This window comes from Drosophila sechellia, chromosome 3L (assembly GCF_004382195.2).
Source record: "Drosophila sechellia strain sech25 chromosome 3L, ASM438219v1, whole genome shotgun sequence".
NCBI classification, from domain to species: domain Eukaryota; kingdom Metazoa; phylum Arthropoda; class Insecta; order Diptera; family Drosophilidae; genus Drosophila; species Drosophila sechellia.
Window position 1 is genome coordinate 15099557 of NC_045951.1, and position 14255 is coordinate 15113811.

Consider the following 14255-nt stretch of genomic DNA (forward strand, 5'->3'; position numbering starts at 1 on the left):
AATAAGGCTATATTCAGAATTGAGAGCTCAACAAATTTTCTACAGAGTGACAACTTTTTCCTAGCCTGCTGTTTCGATTTCCATTTCCTGTATGATAAACATTCTTTAGTATTATAGTTCTCAAGCTTTCGACTTTTATACGGACAGACTGACAGACAAACGGATATATAAAGAACGGTGTAATGGTTGACTAAGCATGAGAAGTCGAGGGTATACCTAATTCTGGACCCTCGCAGTACCCAAACACTGGTAATTCGGGATCTCACTTTTCTACTTAGTTATGAATAATGGCGATTGAATCCTCAAGTGACTTAGCTTTTTCGGCGATGGGGTGGTTTGGATTGCCGTCCATAACTGTCCACACATACTTCAATTTTTAGGATTCCTACGGAACTATAAGTTACTATGCTTGTAAATGCACTACTAACTACTCACTAGTTGCGGTTAACCGCTAAATCTATTAAGAGGACTTGCAGAATGATTTAATTAGCAGGGAATGTATCTTTTATAATATTAGACGAATTTGATGGACAAATGTCGCAGTAGGTAACCGAAATCCTTTAAATTAAATCAAGAATAGTGGAAACCACCTAAAATTCGATATCAACGAATCTAGGAGCTTTAATTAAAGCTGTAAGCCCAAGCTAAACTCGCTTTCAGAGCCGTTCAATTACGCTTTGACAAATACTCGGCAGACGCCATCTTCTCTTTTATTTATACACGGGTGTGTGTATATATAAATAGTACAAAATAACGTTAACGTAGCAACTTTTCAATTTATTTTCCAATCTGAACCCGCTCCCCTCCCCATCGTCAGCCAGTGTCCATGTCCCATTCATCAATGTCCCCGAAAGAAAACACAGTGAAAAACGAACAAAAACTTCGGCGATTAACGTTTTAAAATTTGCCAAACGGCGAGAAGAGATGAAGGGAATGAAAATTCGCCAAACGAGAGGCGACAGGCAAATTAAATTTCCCAACTGACACCTCAATTGAATTTCTTCCTGGCTGGTCTTAGGCATATTTTGATATGTTGCCAAGACAAATTCGATTTACCGGAGCACACCTTGATTGACACAATGGCTAAGGTAATTCTCAATCAAACGTCAATCAATGGCGCTCAAGTCGTTGCTCGTGATTGCCCAAAGAATTGTGACATATCCGCTCTTTCGATTCTACGACGAAGAGAAAAAAACCGAGATGAACCCAAAATTTAACTAACCAAAAATGCCTGCTGTGGTAATTTGTTAAAGCGGTTTTCCAGCGGATATCACGTGCGCATCATCCACATCGTTTCAAGACGATTTGACACGTTGATTGATCCGCTCATTGAGGCAAAAATGGAAAGCCAAAGCCAAAGCCGAGGTCCTTTGTCCCACAAAATCCGCCCACACGGATTTCCCACCCACTTGGCTTTCTTGCATGTGAGTACGCCGAAATTCCTTCGACATTAAACAAAGTAACAACTTCATGGGGCGAAGCTGTCATTAGCGGGAAGGAAACGCCCTCCTCTGGGAGTGCCCAAATGTCCGGGGAGGAGTTTTCCCTTAGTAACTACACACAAAAAATAAAAATGATTATGAAAATTTCGACGTAAAAAAGTCGCGTCATGTGCAAAATTATTGGGTAATTAACGTGACACAGACACAACGGCAACGTCAAAGCAGACGATGACTATAAAAATATTTTCGAGTCGCAGAAGATCAGCCCCGATAAGTTGGCAACGGAGGTATGGGGGTATGAGATGCATGTCCGGATAATTTATAGATAAAAATGGAAACTTTGCATGGCAAGTGGCAGTCTTGGCTTGAAAACCATAAATTCTTATAGAGCAAGCAAAAAATGTTGCCTTTATGGGGCTTTTGATTTAAGATTATCATATATAATGGTAATTTTACGGTGCTTTCTTTAAGAGAAGCCATTGGTATTTAAAGGAAGGACAATATAATTAGGACTTTACGACTATGGCTTAGAACAAGGCCTAAAGCACGAAAGTAAAGTACAGAACATTCGAATCTCATAATTATAATATATTGCTTAAAATGTAAAACATATTGTATCTTTAGGAAGTACATTAAACAATTTACAACTATTTTGTTGCTGGTTTTCAAAATCCCCCAAAAAATCTAAACACTATGCTTGCATACTTTTTCGTGCGGCTTTTGGCTGTTCAGACAATCATTCAATTTTGTGGATACATTTTAAGTGTCCATAAACAGTGGCACCTGCTCATTTGATATGCACGATATAACCGGCGAGAAACACAACAATAAACACCAGAATAAATTAATCCTCCCAGACCAGTACATAGATGCAAAAAGTGAGCAACCTATTGGAAATGATTTGACTTTTTGACGTAATTAAAACGGGTGAAACACTGAAATTATGTCGCAGTGAGGGGGAATAATAGCTCACGTTCTTTAGAACATTAAAAACACCGTTTTACATCGTTTGATCCGCGTGCGGTTAGCAGTTTACATTTCAATTAAAGTTACATAACCCCAACATCAAACAATGGCAACCTCTGTGCGCTAGGAATGCGGATGCAGATTCGTTGAGGTGGATGAGGCTCCACTTTGCCGTGATTTTGGCCTGGCACAAAAGTCAACTTCATGCAATATTCATCAGTGTGGGGGGGGGGGGGGGTGCGGGTGTAGCTGCCACAAGGTGTGGGGCATGCGTGACACAATGTATACCCCTCGACACCCCCATCAGTAGATCAGCCACGTCTCTGTGACGGGCTCTTTTCAATATTTCATGAGTATTGGCCGCCATAATCAAGCCAAAACAGCCTCATTCGCATTTTAGACTAGACAACAGAGTAAAAGATGTATAGAACATAAGAAAATTTCAAATATTAATACTTAGTAAATAAAATCAATTTTAACTAAATAGTAAAATATATTTAAGTAAGACTAGGCTCTATATAATCAATTGTTTGAATTTAAAGTAGTGACTTTCTGGCTTTATTGAGAATTTAAAAATTAAAAAAAAAAATATTTATTAGTTCTTTAAAAATACTGTTTATTAATATTGAAAAATTATTTAATTAATAATAATACATAATAAGCTTCATTAACAACTATTTGTAATGTAAGAGGAAAAAGAGTTGCAGCTTAGTTATGCCTATAAATATTAATATGTATTATAACAATACATATTGAAAATCTTACTTGTAATTTATTAATATAATAAAGTAGAGCAGTCCGAAATGAAACTTGCAGCTTAGTGTATTCTATAAGCCAGACACACACATATGCAAATACACAACCACAGACGCAACATCACAGGCACACGTCGAGCTAAAGTTATTTTTGCATATATGTATACATGATTCGGTTTATTAGATTCGTACAAAGGCATACAATACATATGTCTGTCTGTCGGAGTGTGTGTGTGAGTGTGGAATGCGGGTAGTACTCTGCCCTTGGCCAACAAAGGTCTCCCATTCCGAGTCCCAATCCCTTGCCCCATTCAATTCCGTATGCCTTCCCGGAACCCTGGATTCCACTGGCTATGGGTAAATTCAATTATTTGCCGCTGATATCGTCGTTTGTTTTTTGTTCGCCGCTTTTGCATTCATATTTATTGTACGGCACTTTAAATTGCTATATTTACATTGCTAATTTACACACACGAGTCCACAGACAATGCAATTGTACTCTCAGAATTTAAAAAGCACTGAAATCTGAATATCGAATATTTAGATACTTATAAAATATTTAACATTACCTTCTAAAAAAGAGAATGTTCAACGTTTTAACTATATATTTATTAATAAGGTAAGAGATTGTATAACAAACAATGATATAAATAAGCTTTTTAAATAATACATAAAATTAATAAAATACAAAAATGTCTTTTTCAATACGACTTTTTATTTCCCTGAGTGCATTTGTGTTCTGGATTTTGTGAAGCAACATTTTGCGTTCGACATTCGAAAAATTGCAGAGCAATTAATTGACAAAGTTCATTTTAGGCTCCTTTTCGTTTGGCAGAAAGAGAGGCAGGCACAGATTGTGAGCGAGAGGGGTAGATAAATCATTTCTGGCTGCTAAACGCGAAAATTCAATATTTAAACATTGTTCCTAGGCTGTGCGTTGGTTTTTGTTTGGTTTTCCACTGCGGTCATTTGAAGTTTGTGTCACTGAAATAGTTTGGCTAATGCGTTCGCATGCGAGTGTGTTATGGCTTGTATGTGGCATGTGACTGTCAATTGTTATGGTTTCTGCCAATTTAAATTTTCCAGGCTCCCTGCTCCCAGACTTAAAAAAAAAGGAACGCATTTGAAATCAATTTTTGGAATTGTTTTGGTTCCAGCTGTGTGCGTATGCAATGTATTTGTCTGAAATGTGTCAAAGCTTTCATTTAAATTGCAACTACAATTTAATAGGCATAGAAATTTAAGAGATATTCAGTGAAAAATTAGTCTATATATTTGTATGATAAAAGTTATTAATATGGATTTCCAAACACAATTCAAAACACCACAACAAATGTTAAACATCTAATTGTTATACTCCATTATAAATAATACATTTTTTATGACATTGAATATTTGCTTATTAAATATTATTCCATATTGTATTATACAGTTTCTCCGTAAACTTAGCCAAGGGCCTAGAACCTTTAACCAGAAACAGAAAAATCAAAGAAAAAGTGACCGTAACAAATTGTATGTATGCCTTTACCTAAAAGTAACAAAAATGTATAACAAGCGCACACATTTCGGGGCAAGCAAACAAATTCCATTCATTTAACAAAGAGTATAACATTTCGAAATTGGTTGAAATGTCAAACAATAACAGAAACACAGACCATTAGTAACTTTTCCAGTTAGGCCAAAGCACATAACGCATACGCAGTGTTGTCAAAAAAAAAAAGAATCAAAGAAAGGGAAAAGGGCCGCATGCAGTTTGCCTGTGTACAATTTACATAAGGCGAAGGAGTGAAAAGTTTTCGAGTCCATGGACAATGAGATGTGGCCTTCCTCTCGCCGTCGGTGTTGTCCTTTTGTTGTTGTCGTCGCCGCTAGATAATAAATGACCGGCCATTAAATTGCAATTAAAAGCTCATATGTGCGCATAAACTTTACGCCCGACCATGCCTCCGCTTTCTGACAAAAAAATTTGCCTATGGCCAAACGCCCATTAATGGAGCAGACAGGGCCGAAAGCAAAGGCAAAAGCAGCAGCAGCAGCATCTGCATCAGAAGCCGTTGCATCCAAAGGAGTAAGTGCCATGGCCAGGATAATAGCCCGTATAATAGTAAATTTAACAGTTGGTTGGACATTTTGCGAAGCGTCGACCTCCAATAGTGGTTGCCTGGTAAACAAATTACGCGACCCATTCTCAGGTCAAAAAAAACACTGCAAGAAACTATTTGTACCAACTAGCAAGAAATAATCAAAACAATAATTATTCCAAAAATATATATATTTATATATATAGTATTCAAATTAAACAAAGTAGCCTACAATAATCACATTAAAATCTAATTTAAGCAATTTTATATATAATTAATTAATGTAGAATCATTTTTAAAATTCTTAAAATTAAAACGACAGCTCTTAGATGTTATATATATAAAATTTAAGAATTTTCACATATAATTAAAGTGCACACATTAATTGTATGCCCTGTGCTGGCGCAGAAAATTGGCGCACGGCATCGCTCGAAGCTGTAACTTTTCTTACATAATTGACATAACGTATACGTAATGTGGAGCCGCGTAGGTAAAACCCCATGCCCACATGCAAAATACGCATAGGTCTCTATCTGCCTGCGCGGCGGCTTATGTGTGTGTGTGCGTGCGTGCAGTCAATTAGAAAATGTGCATTGTACATAATTAAGATTTATATGCACTCACACCGAGAAAGAGGAGCGCACTCACAGAACAACAGTCAATATCGAATGGATTTCGCACAGAGAAAGCGAGCTACTAAAGCACTCGAAACCTGGCTTGTTTATCGGTTAGGCGAGATCGATCATCAAACGCGCTACAACAGGAATACAAAAATACATAAAGAAATTAACAAGCATTATAGAAAACTTTAATTACTTAGAATAATGATGAAGATTTAAAATTCAGCCAAAAGCAGAAACAAAACAGCAAAAAAAAAAACAAAACTTTTAACCATTATTATTTTGTGTGAGTGAGCCATAAATCTTTCAGTCTTTTTAGTATTTTTAATGAGCAACTGATTATAAAATATTTTTCAGCAGCTATCGAAAATGTTGCAGCTCATTTCTAGACCGCTGCAACTTTAGCCAAAGTTTCATTAGAAATAGGGGGCCGATTGGGTTGGATGTGGAAAAAAAAACGCTTAGCGAGTTTTGTGGAAGCCGCCAACTGGATGCAAATTTCCATTAGCCATGCAAACGCAAAACTAGCCGCCATTTATCTGTCTAACAGAAGCGAGGGGAGATGCGGAGGTGGGTGGGAATTCGAGGATGGTAAGGGGATTCCCGGCCTGGCAGTAGTTAAAATTTACTGCCCAGTTGCCAAACGCAGTAGCAGTTGCAAGTCGGCAATATGCATACGCGTTTTATGCGATGCAGCAAATGACGTGAAGCGGGTAGGAAAAGTGGTGGAAAACTAGGGGAAAATCGGTGCAAAGCGGGGTACACAAGAAGCGGCGGTGGCAGGCGGGGTGGGTCAATTTAATGGAAATTTTTATTGAAAGCCAACAAAGCGCTCAATGGGCCAGCTAATGGCGTTAGTTGGCCCAAATGGGCCAAGTCGCTGGGGGACTGTGAAGTAGCTTAAAAAATGTTAAATGAAAACTAGCTGGCACACTAACTATCTCGCTTTCGCTCTCTCCATGGCACTCTGTATTTATTAATAACGCCTCTTGACTTTTCCTGCCTCCCGGAAAAATTGTCTTATAAATTTATGGTATGTGCTTTAGTTTGAGACTAGCTTATGAATAATAAACGCACCATTCGATATGCAATCAATTAAAAGTTGAATATTCAATAGTGGTTTAAGCCCTGTTAATTGAAGAAAGCCTTATAGTACAGAACTAAGAGCAAACTATTTTCTCCTTCAATAAATTACCATACTTGTAAAACATGGGAAATAAATTCAAGGTAGTAGATGAAAATTAGTTTCTTTTGCTTGAATCTCAAGTGATTAAGTGTAACAGTATTTAAATGTAGAAATTCCCTTTATTGCATATACCTAAAATGAATAACATTGTGCAATACAAAGTTCAAACCGAAAATATTTAGTAAAATTTTGGTGGAATATATAAAACATCTTATTTTGAAAACCAATTAATTAACAGTTGATTTATTATTCCCTCTAAATAATATCTCAAAATGAGCCATTTGACATTTAATGTATATTAATGCCAAACTAGATTCCTGGTTTAATTTATTGTAAATTTATCATTAAGACTAATTCTCGCCTATTCCATTTATTTTAGTTTTTTCTAATATTTGATATATTGTTTAAATAGCTTAATACCATATAGATATCTATTTAACGTTCCGCTTGTTTATTTAGCCTAAAAATGGTTTAATGGCTTATATCAAAGAATTTTTGCCATTCCATTTTCATTAATTTTGTTCGCATATTTTGGTTTGTTTTTGCCATTTTTAATCTTTATTTTAATATTTCATTATTTTAATGCACATTCCCGGTGACGCTGTTTCCATTATTTGGACAGCATGGCGTATACTTAATATGCTTGCTATCGCCATCTTACTACGACGTCTCCAGTGCTCGTTCCTTTTTTATCCGCTTCAGTCTGTTTCAAATGCCGCTCATTGTTGCTGCAGTTTATTGAATATGCTTTTAGTTTCTCAACAGCCACGCCCACTTGGCTAAGTGCGGAGGCGTTGGTGACTGGGCAACGGTATGGCAAATACTGCCAAAGGCAGTTTAGTTATTAATTTTTAATGCGTCCGCATTTCGCATAATTACGCGATGGAATGGATGGAGAAAAAACTTAACTATTCTTATGCCCGTTTTTGGCTATATCAAGTTATTTATTTGGCCTTTGGCGCCCAAAATTGTGCAAAAATTAAGCGCCAAGTTATTGGCTGCATTCCTTTTCGGCGAGCGCTTCCCTAGTCCGCATCCTTTTTCCCCTCCATTATTTTTACATAGCCAGCGGCATGTATGCGGAAAATGGACTAAAAGCAAACTTTGTTGGTACAAAGTCAAAGGTTTTTAATAATAAAACGAGGGACAATTGGATGAGTGTAGGGGGAAAATATTGCGGAAAATATTTACGGAGTAAGTAGGGCTAATGTTTTCGTAAATTTGGAAATTCCATATCTAATAAGCGAAACATTACAAAATCGTTTTTGGAATCATTATGTTTACCAAATTTTGTTTACAATATTTACATTTTATATGCACAAATAGGTTATCCGTGTCCCTTTACATTGCTACAATAAGAATCCAGAAATTCCATTTTTTTGTGGATATGTCAAAGCCACAAATATCAACCACAATCATGAAAATTTTAAATTGTTTAAGCCTAAGACATAAAATGGCCAAAACAACAGCTAAAAAGTATACCATTTCGTTAGGCTCACATATGCAAAAGTTGGGTAACCCTAGACTGCCACTGAAAAAATCTTATTGAGCCCAAAAAAAAATATTGCACAATTTCCATAAATCGAGCAGCAACTATAGACGCCCACTTCTCACAGTTTTTCCCCAATTTTCCGCCCACCAAAGGAGGCAAATGCAGCGAAAGAAGCAGGGAGCTGCGGAGGAGAAAATGAAATCACCAATAACAAAAGGGAGGCAAACTGCTGTTAAACTGTTGTTTAAACGCATTGGCATTGGGCAAGAGAAATGCGGTGGGTGGTGGGTGGTGAATGGTGGGAGGCTGGGCGGTACCATTGTGCGAGCCACAAGCTGAACCATACACCCACATATATGGCTTCGATCTAGTGCCGCATGAATGTATTGGTATTGAAAATCCCTTTGATTTTTTGCCGCACCGTTGCAAACAGCAATTTGGCAAATCCTTTCACAATCAAAATCAACCGCAGATGAAATTTTGCACAGAAAATTCCACAGAATCAGCATCCGCTATCCGTAGTCAAAAAAAGTTTTTAACTTTTAGCAGAAAATTTCCCGACCGTGTGTGTGTGTGTGTATGGGCATGTAACTTGCGTATGCTCAACAATCATTCGACGGTAAAACGCCAAATTAGCGTAAAGTGTACACTTACAAAAAAATCAATATTATTTGTAAAAGCGGGAAATAATAAAATGCTGTTATATGATTAAGAGTTCCGTCAAATAGTAAGTAACAAATATTCAACAACAAAAGAGGTTTTAAAAATATATATTTATAAATATCTGAAATAGCTGACAGATTTGGATATATATTTTTTTTCAGTGAGGTCCTTGCTGAAGTCCATGTGCTGTCCCCCTTTTCAGCTGCTGTTGCTGTAATTGTTGCTGCCGTTGCTGTGTGCAGGTGCTTAAGCATTTTACGAGCTACTGTATTCAATTTGACTGCCAGCCTCCCGTTTTCTCGCTCTGGCAGCACATTACGCATACGCCTTGTGTTAAATGCGCTTAAAAGTCAGGCCAATAAGATGTTGTTGCTGCTGCCACTGCTGCTGCGCCCGCTGTTGTTGCTGCTCTTGTTGCCGGTAAATTGTAGTTGCTGCCACTGCTGCTGTTTGTGTAATGAAAACTTTTACAACGCCATATGCAGGCTATTAAAAAACAGCTCGCACACACAGACGCACAAGGATAGGTCCGCCAGCGCCTTGGAATATGCAATCAAGCTCATTTATACTCATTAAGCGCTTATGTGCACTGGTATGGGTAATGTAGATGGCTACGATGCGAGCGCGGACTCCCAGGCTTAATATGAATCCCCCACTGGCGAAGCGGTTTATTTGGAGCCCCCGAAATTGGCCAGGATCCTTCAATTTGCAGCAGAACAATGCGCAGAGCTTAATGAAATCGAATCGATATATCGGCATTTTTTTGAACATATGGGTCAAAAACGTATAAAGTCGTTTAAATTATAAAATAAATAAATTATAAATAAAGTAAATCTATTACATCTATCTATATATTTAAATAACTGATATAGTGGGATACATTAGTCATTTAGAAATATAAGTCCGAGCCTGCAATTTTACACCATTGAATTTTTAAAATGTACGTCCATTACAAAAAACATTGGAATCTTCGAAAACAATCGGAATTTAGAAATTTAGAAATTTATAAATTATTAAGGACTTCAGCTGAATGTCTTCATCCATGGGCACGAAGTAAGAAAAGATCATCGTTGCACTTGCAGAATATGAAAATTTTGAAAGAAATTTAGCCGGTAAGAGAACTAATGAATTTTGAAATAACCATAATCATGAGCTTTACAGATCAAAATCGTAAATAGGGGGCAGACGATAGGATGTGGCCTCATCTAACAAGCGTTCCACTTGACGACTCATCTCGTCGGTAAAAACAACTTTTGGGGGCTGTATAGCGGGGCTCTGGACTAACTTCAAGCTGGGATCACCAACCAATTTTTTCAACAAATAGACGAATGGCTTCTCAACGTTATAGTTCGTCTTTGCGGACATTTCAATGTGGTAAAGGATTGACTTGTGATCAAAGTTAATACATGTTTTCCAAGACTTTTTAGGCATGATATCCAACTTGTTGCCACAAATGACAATCGGTATGTCGCCGCATACTCCCACCAAGTCGCGGTGCCACCTATTCACATTATTATAGATATTCGCCTTGGACGTATCGAACATTATTATGGCACATTGTGATCGGATGAAGTACCCATCGCGCAGGCCATCGAACATCTCGTGACCGGCAGTGTCCCAAACATCGAAGCGGAAAACTCCTCTGTTGGTGTGAAAAAGTAAATGGTTGACCTCCACACCCAAGGTCGCATTGTGTTGCACATTGAACTCGCCGGTCAGATGTCGCTTGACAAATGTTGTTTTCCCACTTTCCCCGTCTCCGATTAGAATCAGCTTGAAAGTGGCCTTCACTTCCTCTTGAGATTGCATGATCGACAAAACTTAATATTTTTGTTTTATTAATTTGAATTGAACTTATCCCGCCAGCGGTTTGTGTAGTATTGAAAGTTTTTGAGACGCAAAACGTACTTATATATCCGAACCTACTTTGTGCAGGAAAAATGTAAAGGAAAAAGTTGTGATGATCTGTTTTACGAGGTAAATAGGTTTGAAATCTTTGGGTACTTAAAAACTCCTAAAACTTAATCAGTTAATTTATATTAATGCTTAATATATACACTCGGGCTGATGAATTTTAGCCATCTGCAGAATTTTCGACAAGAAAAAGACCAGTAAGCAGTATGCAAAACTAAGTTCAGGGTTCAATTCAACATGGCTGTATCGCTCTATATATAACTATATGGTAATTACTTAGCCTGCATGGCAGTTATTCGGTGTATGAATTTACAGCCTCTTCCTCTACCAACAAGGCAACTAAGTAATTAACAAATTAAAATATGGGAATGAGTTTGTGCACAAGGAACAGGGATATATACAGTCTTCGGAAAACTGAAAGCATTGCAAGTTGCTGCAGGGGTTAAAGGACACAACTATAAAACAATTTTAGTGGCAGTTCAGGGAAGACGGTGAAATTATGGAATGCTTTAATGTAATCTAAAAATGCCAGATGTAAATCTACAAATATATAAAAACCCATTTATTTGCTGCATAAAGTTTTGATAAAATATTATTTTATATATTATATTTTATAGTTAATTATATTTTGATTTAATTAGCTTTACTTTAAGACTTTGCTGAAATCCCATATTATATGGACGCAAAAGATTTAATTCTTGACTTTCGTTGGGTTTCGGGCTTCTTTAACAATGAAACAGCATTGCAATTGAATTTGATGTAAAAATAAAAAAGTTTAAAAAAAAAATACAATTAAGTTAAATAAAATGTTACAAAACTTAGGTTACGTGAAATGTTACAAATCGGAATTTGAATACGCATTCAGATTATAGAAAACAGCGGGCTATGTAGGACGATTATAGTTATATAAACCATATAACATTTTATAATTCTTTTGGTGCTAAGATGAAAAACAGCTGTTAAAATACAATGTGAATAACGCCTGTAGTATAGTTCACTTTTATTCAACATCTATTGGACAAATGCTTCCTAATTCGTAATGAAACCCAAGTAATATTTGCAAATTGATCAACTACACCCTCGCAAACTATACCCATTATTTGATTCCGCTTGGCCTCATCCAACAACCCATTTTCATCAAATGAGAATCATTAATAATTTCATTTTCATATCGGCTTCAATCCAACCCCAAAAACCCCTTCGACCAAAGATTTTGGCTTTTAAAAGTGACACACACACCCCGCCCGAAATCCTTAAACCTGTAATTTACGAGAGGCAACTGTTACACGCACAATTTTATATGTACATATGTTTATATATATATATTTACAATCGCAAACAAAAGGAAATTGCATTCAACAATAGTTACAATTGCTGGGGTTGCCGAGAATGCCATAAATCATACGCCCAGTTGTACACGAAAGCATTTGCTGGGGCGTTAATTGTGAATAAATAACATATTAAAATTTCCAGTCAATAGGTTTAAGCCGTAATTAAAAGTCATAATGCGACGGCGAGTGTTTGTCCTTCGCCTCTTGCCATTTCCATCGTCTTTGCCCATTTCTTCCTGAAACGCCAGCAGCAGACGGTGCAAAAGTTTTGGCCCCCCAAAAAGGTCAATTAAACTGCATTAAGTTTAATAACTTTCAGTGCCCGGAACAGTTGCGAAGCACTGCCGATTGGGGTGGGCAAAAGCTGTGGGTTCCTCGGCAGGACCAAAAAGGATCAGCCTTGGCGAGCGGATTATGTAGAAAACAGACATACGAATAGAACAGATTGTGCGGCAGGCCACATGCAACGTCAACAACAAACAACACCTGTTTATGGTTTTTCGTTAGCAGAAATTTTACAACTGCCAGGACGAAAAGGACGAGGAATGCGATAGAACACACACACACGCCTCACGTCGCAGGAAAGTCACGTTTGTATATGTGCGACGGCGAGGCCAAAACTTTTCGTAGCCAACTAATTTTTCCTGTCAAATGCACAGACGACAACAAGGAACCCCCAAAAAAGAAGGACATAAGCGAAATATTATCTGCGATGGCCGACATTTTAATATCCTTGCTGCCCTCGTAAAGCTAGTGTGAATACTTCAACTTTTTACACGTTACTTGCAGATAAATGCGAAGGTATATCCAATTAAAACTACTTAAGTGTGAAATGTGAAAGACTTTCTACGCATAAATGATATGCGATCATGTTTGGCTTCATACCAAATAGATCAATGGTATAGTTTATTTTGAATATACCCTTTTGGCAGGGTATGTGCCCCCCAAAAGGAACATTATAAAGATGCAAGGAGGAGCAGCAAAAGGCTGACTTGGGTTGGCTGGCTTGGTTGGCAGGCGACGCGACGTCTTGGCGGTTCGGATTTGGTGGCTGAAGGTGAAATTAAATGTAAGCAGGATATGGAGGAGGAGGGCGACAGGGATGCGTACTCCCCGGACGTACTATTATATATATACCATCATATATCTCGCAGAGGCTGGGACCGAATGTATCTGGAGCGGGTTGTCTGCTCTTCACGCTTGATTATGCGTTTGCATGCACATAAAGGCAGAAGTCAAACACGGCACAAACCTCGACCTTTTTTATTATTATTATTTTCTTTTTTTTAAACACGGATATTTACATGGCTGACTTTGACGGCAGGTGTTGGCTGGCAGTTGTGGCATTTGATGGCATTTCGTTCTGCAGATCGACTGGGATAAAAACTGCGTGCGTGCCATAAAAGTTATGGCATTTCTGGGGTCAAACTAAGGGGGTGGCTGCTGGGTGGCTGGCATTAAAAACCACAATGTCTGCGTTATAATGTTACATTTATGCACAGCCCGTTTTCGCTTTTAATTGCTTAGCTGACCTTGCTCGACGAGTGGGTTAATGGGTTACCCTTTTTCGGTCGGCGCTATCGCTTTTAATTTATCCAATGGCCGATGTAGATATTGCATAATTGCAATTTCAATTTGCCAGTTTTAATATGCAGCTAAGGATGCGGGCGCTTTAGCGTTATAATTGTATGTTGCCACTTCATTGCTAATTAGTAGCTTTGCACAATTCAATCTGCTTTTTAAAAGCTGAAATTACACGAAAGTGGCCCCTTTTTATATAATTTTATAATTTATTAGTTGTAATA

The 14255-nt window shown here is 37.6% G+C and overlaps 1 protein-coding gene across 1 annotated transcript; it reads right to left on the minus strand.

The window, feature by feature from the left end:
- Window positions 1-10064: 10064 nt before the first annotated feature.
- On the minus strand, window positions 10065-11095 carry LOC6605770 (GTP-binding nuclear protein Ran-like). Its single transcript, XM_002030549.2, has one exon. It carries the CDS (start codon window positions 11012-11014, stop codon window positions 10361-10363), a length of 654 nt encoding a protein of 217 aa, XP_002030585.1. The 5' UTR covers window positions 11015-11095; the 3' UTR covers window positions 10065-10360.
- Window positions 11096-14255: the final 3160 nt, after the last annotated feature.

Excerpts from the sequence above, each read along its gene's own strand:
- LOC6605770 (XM_002030549.2), bottom strand. The coding sequence starts at position 11,014 with ATGCAATCTCAAGAGGAAGTGAAGGCCACTTTCAAGCTGATTCTAATC.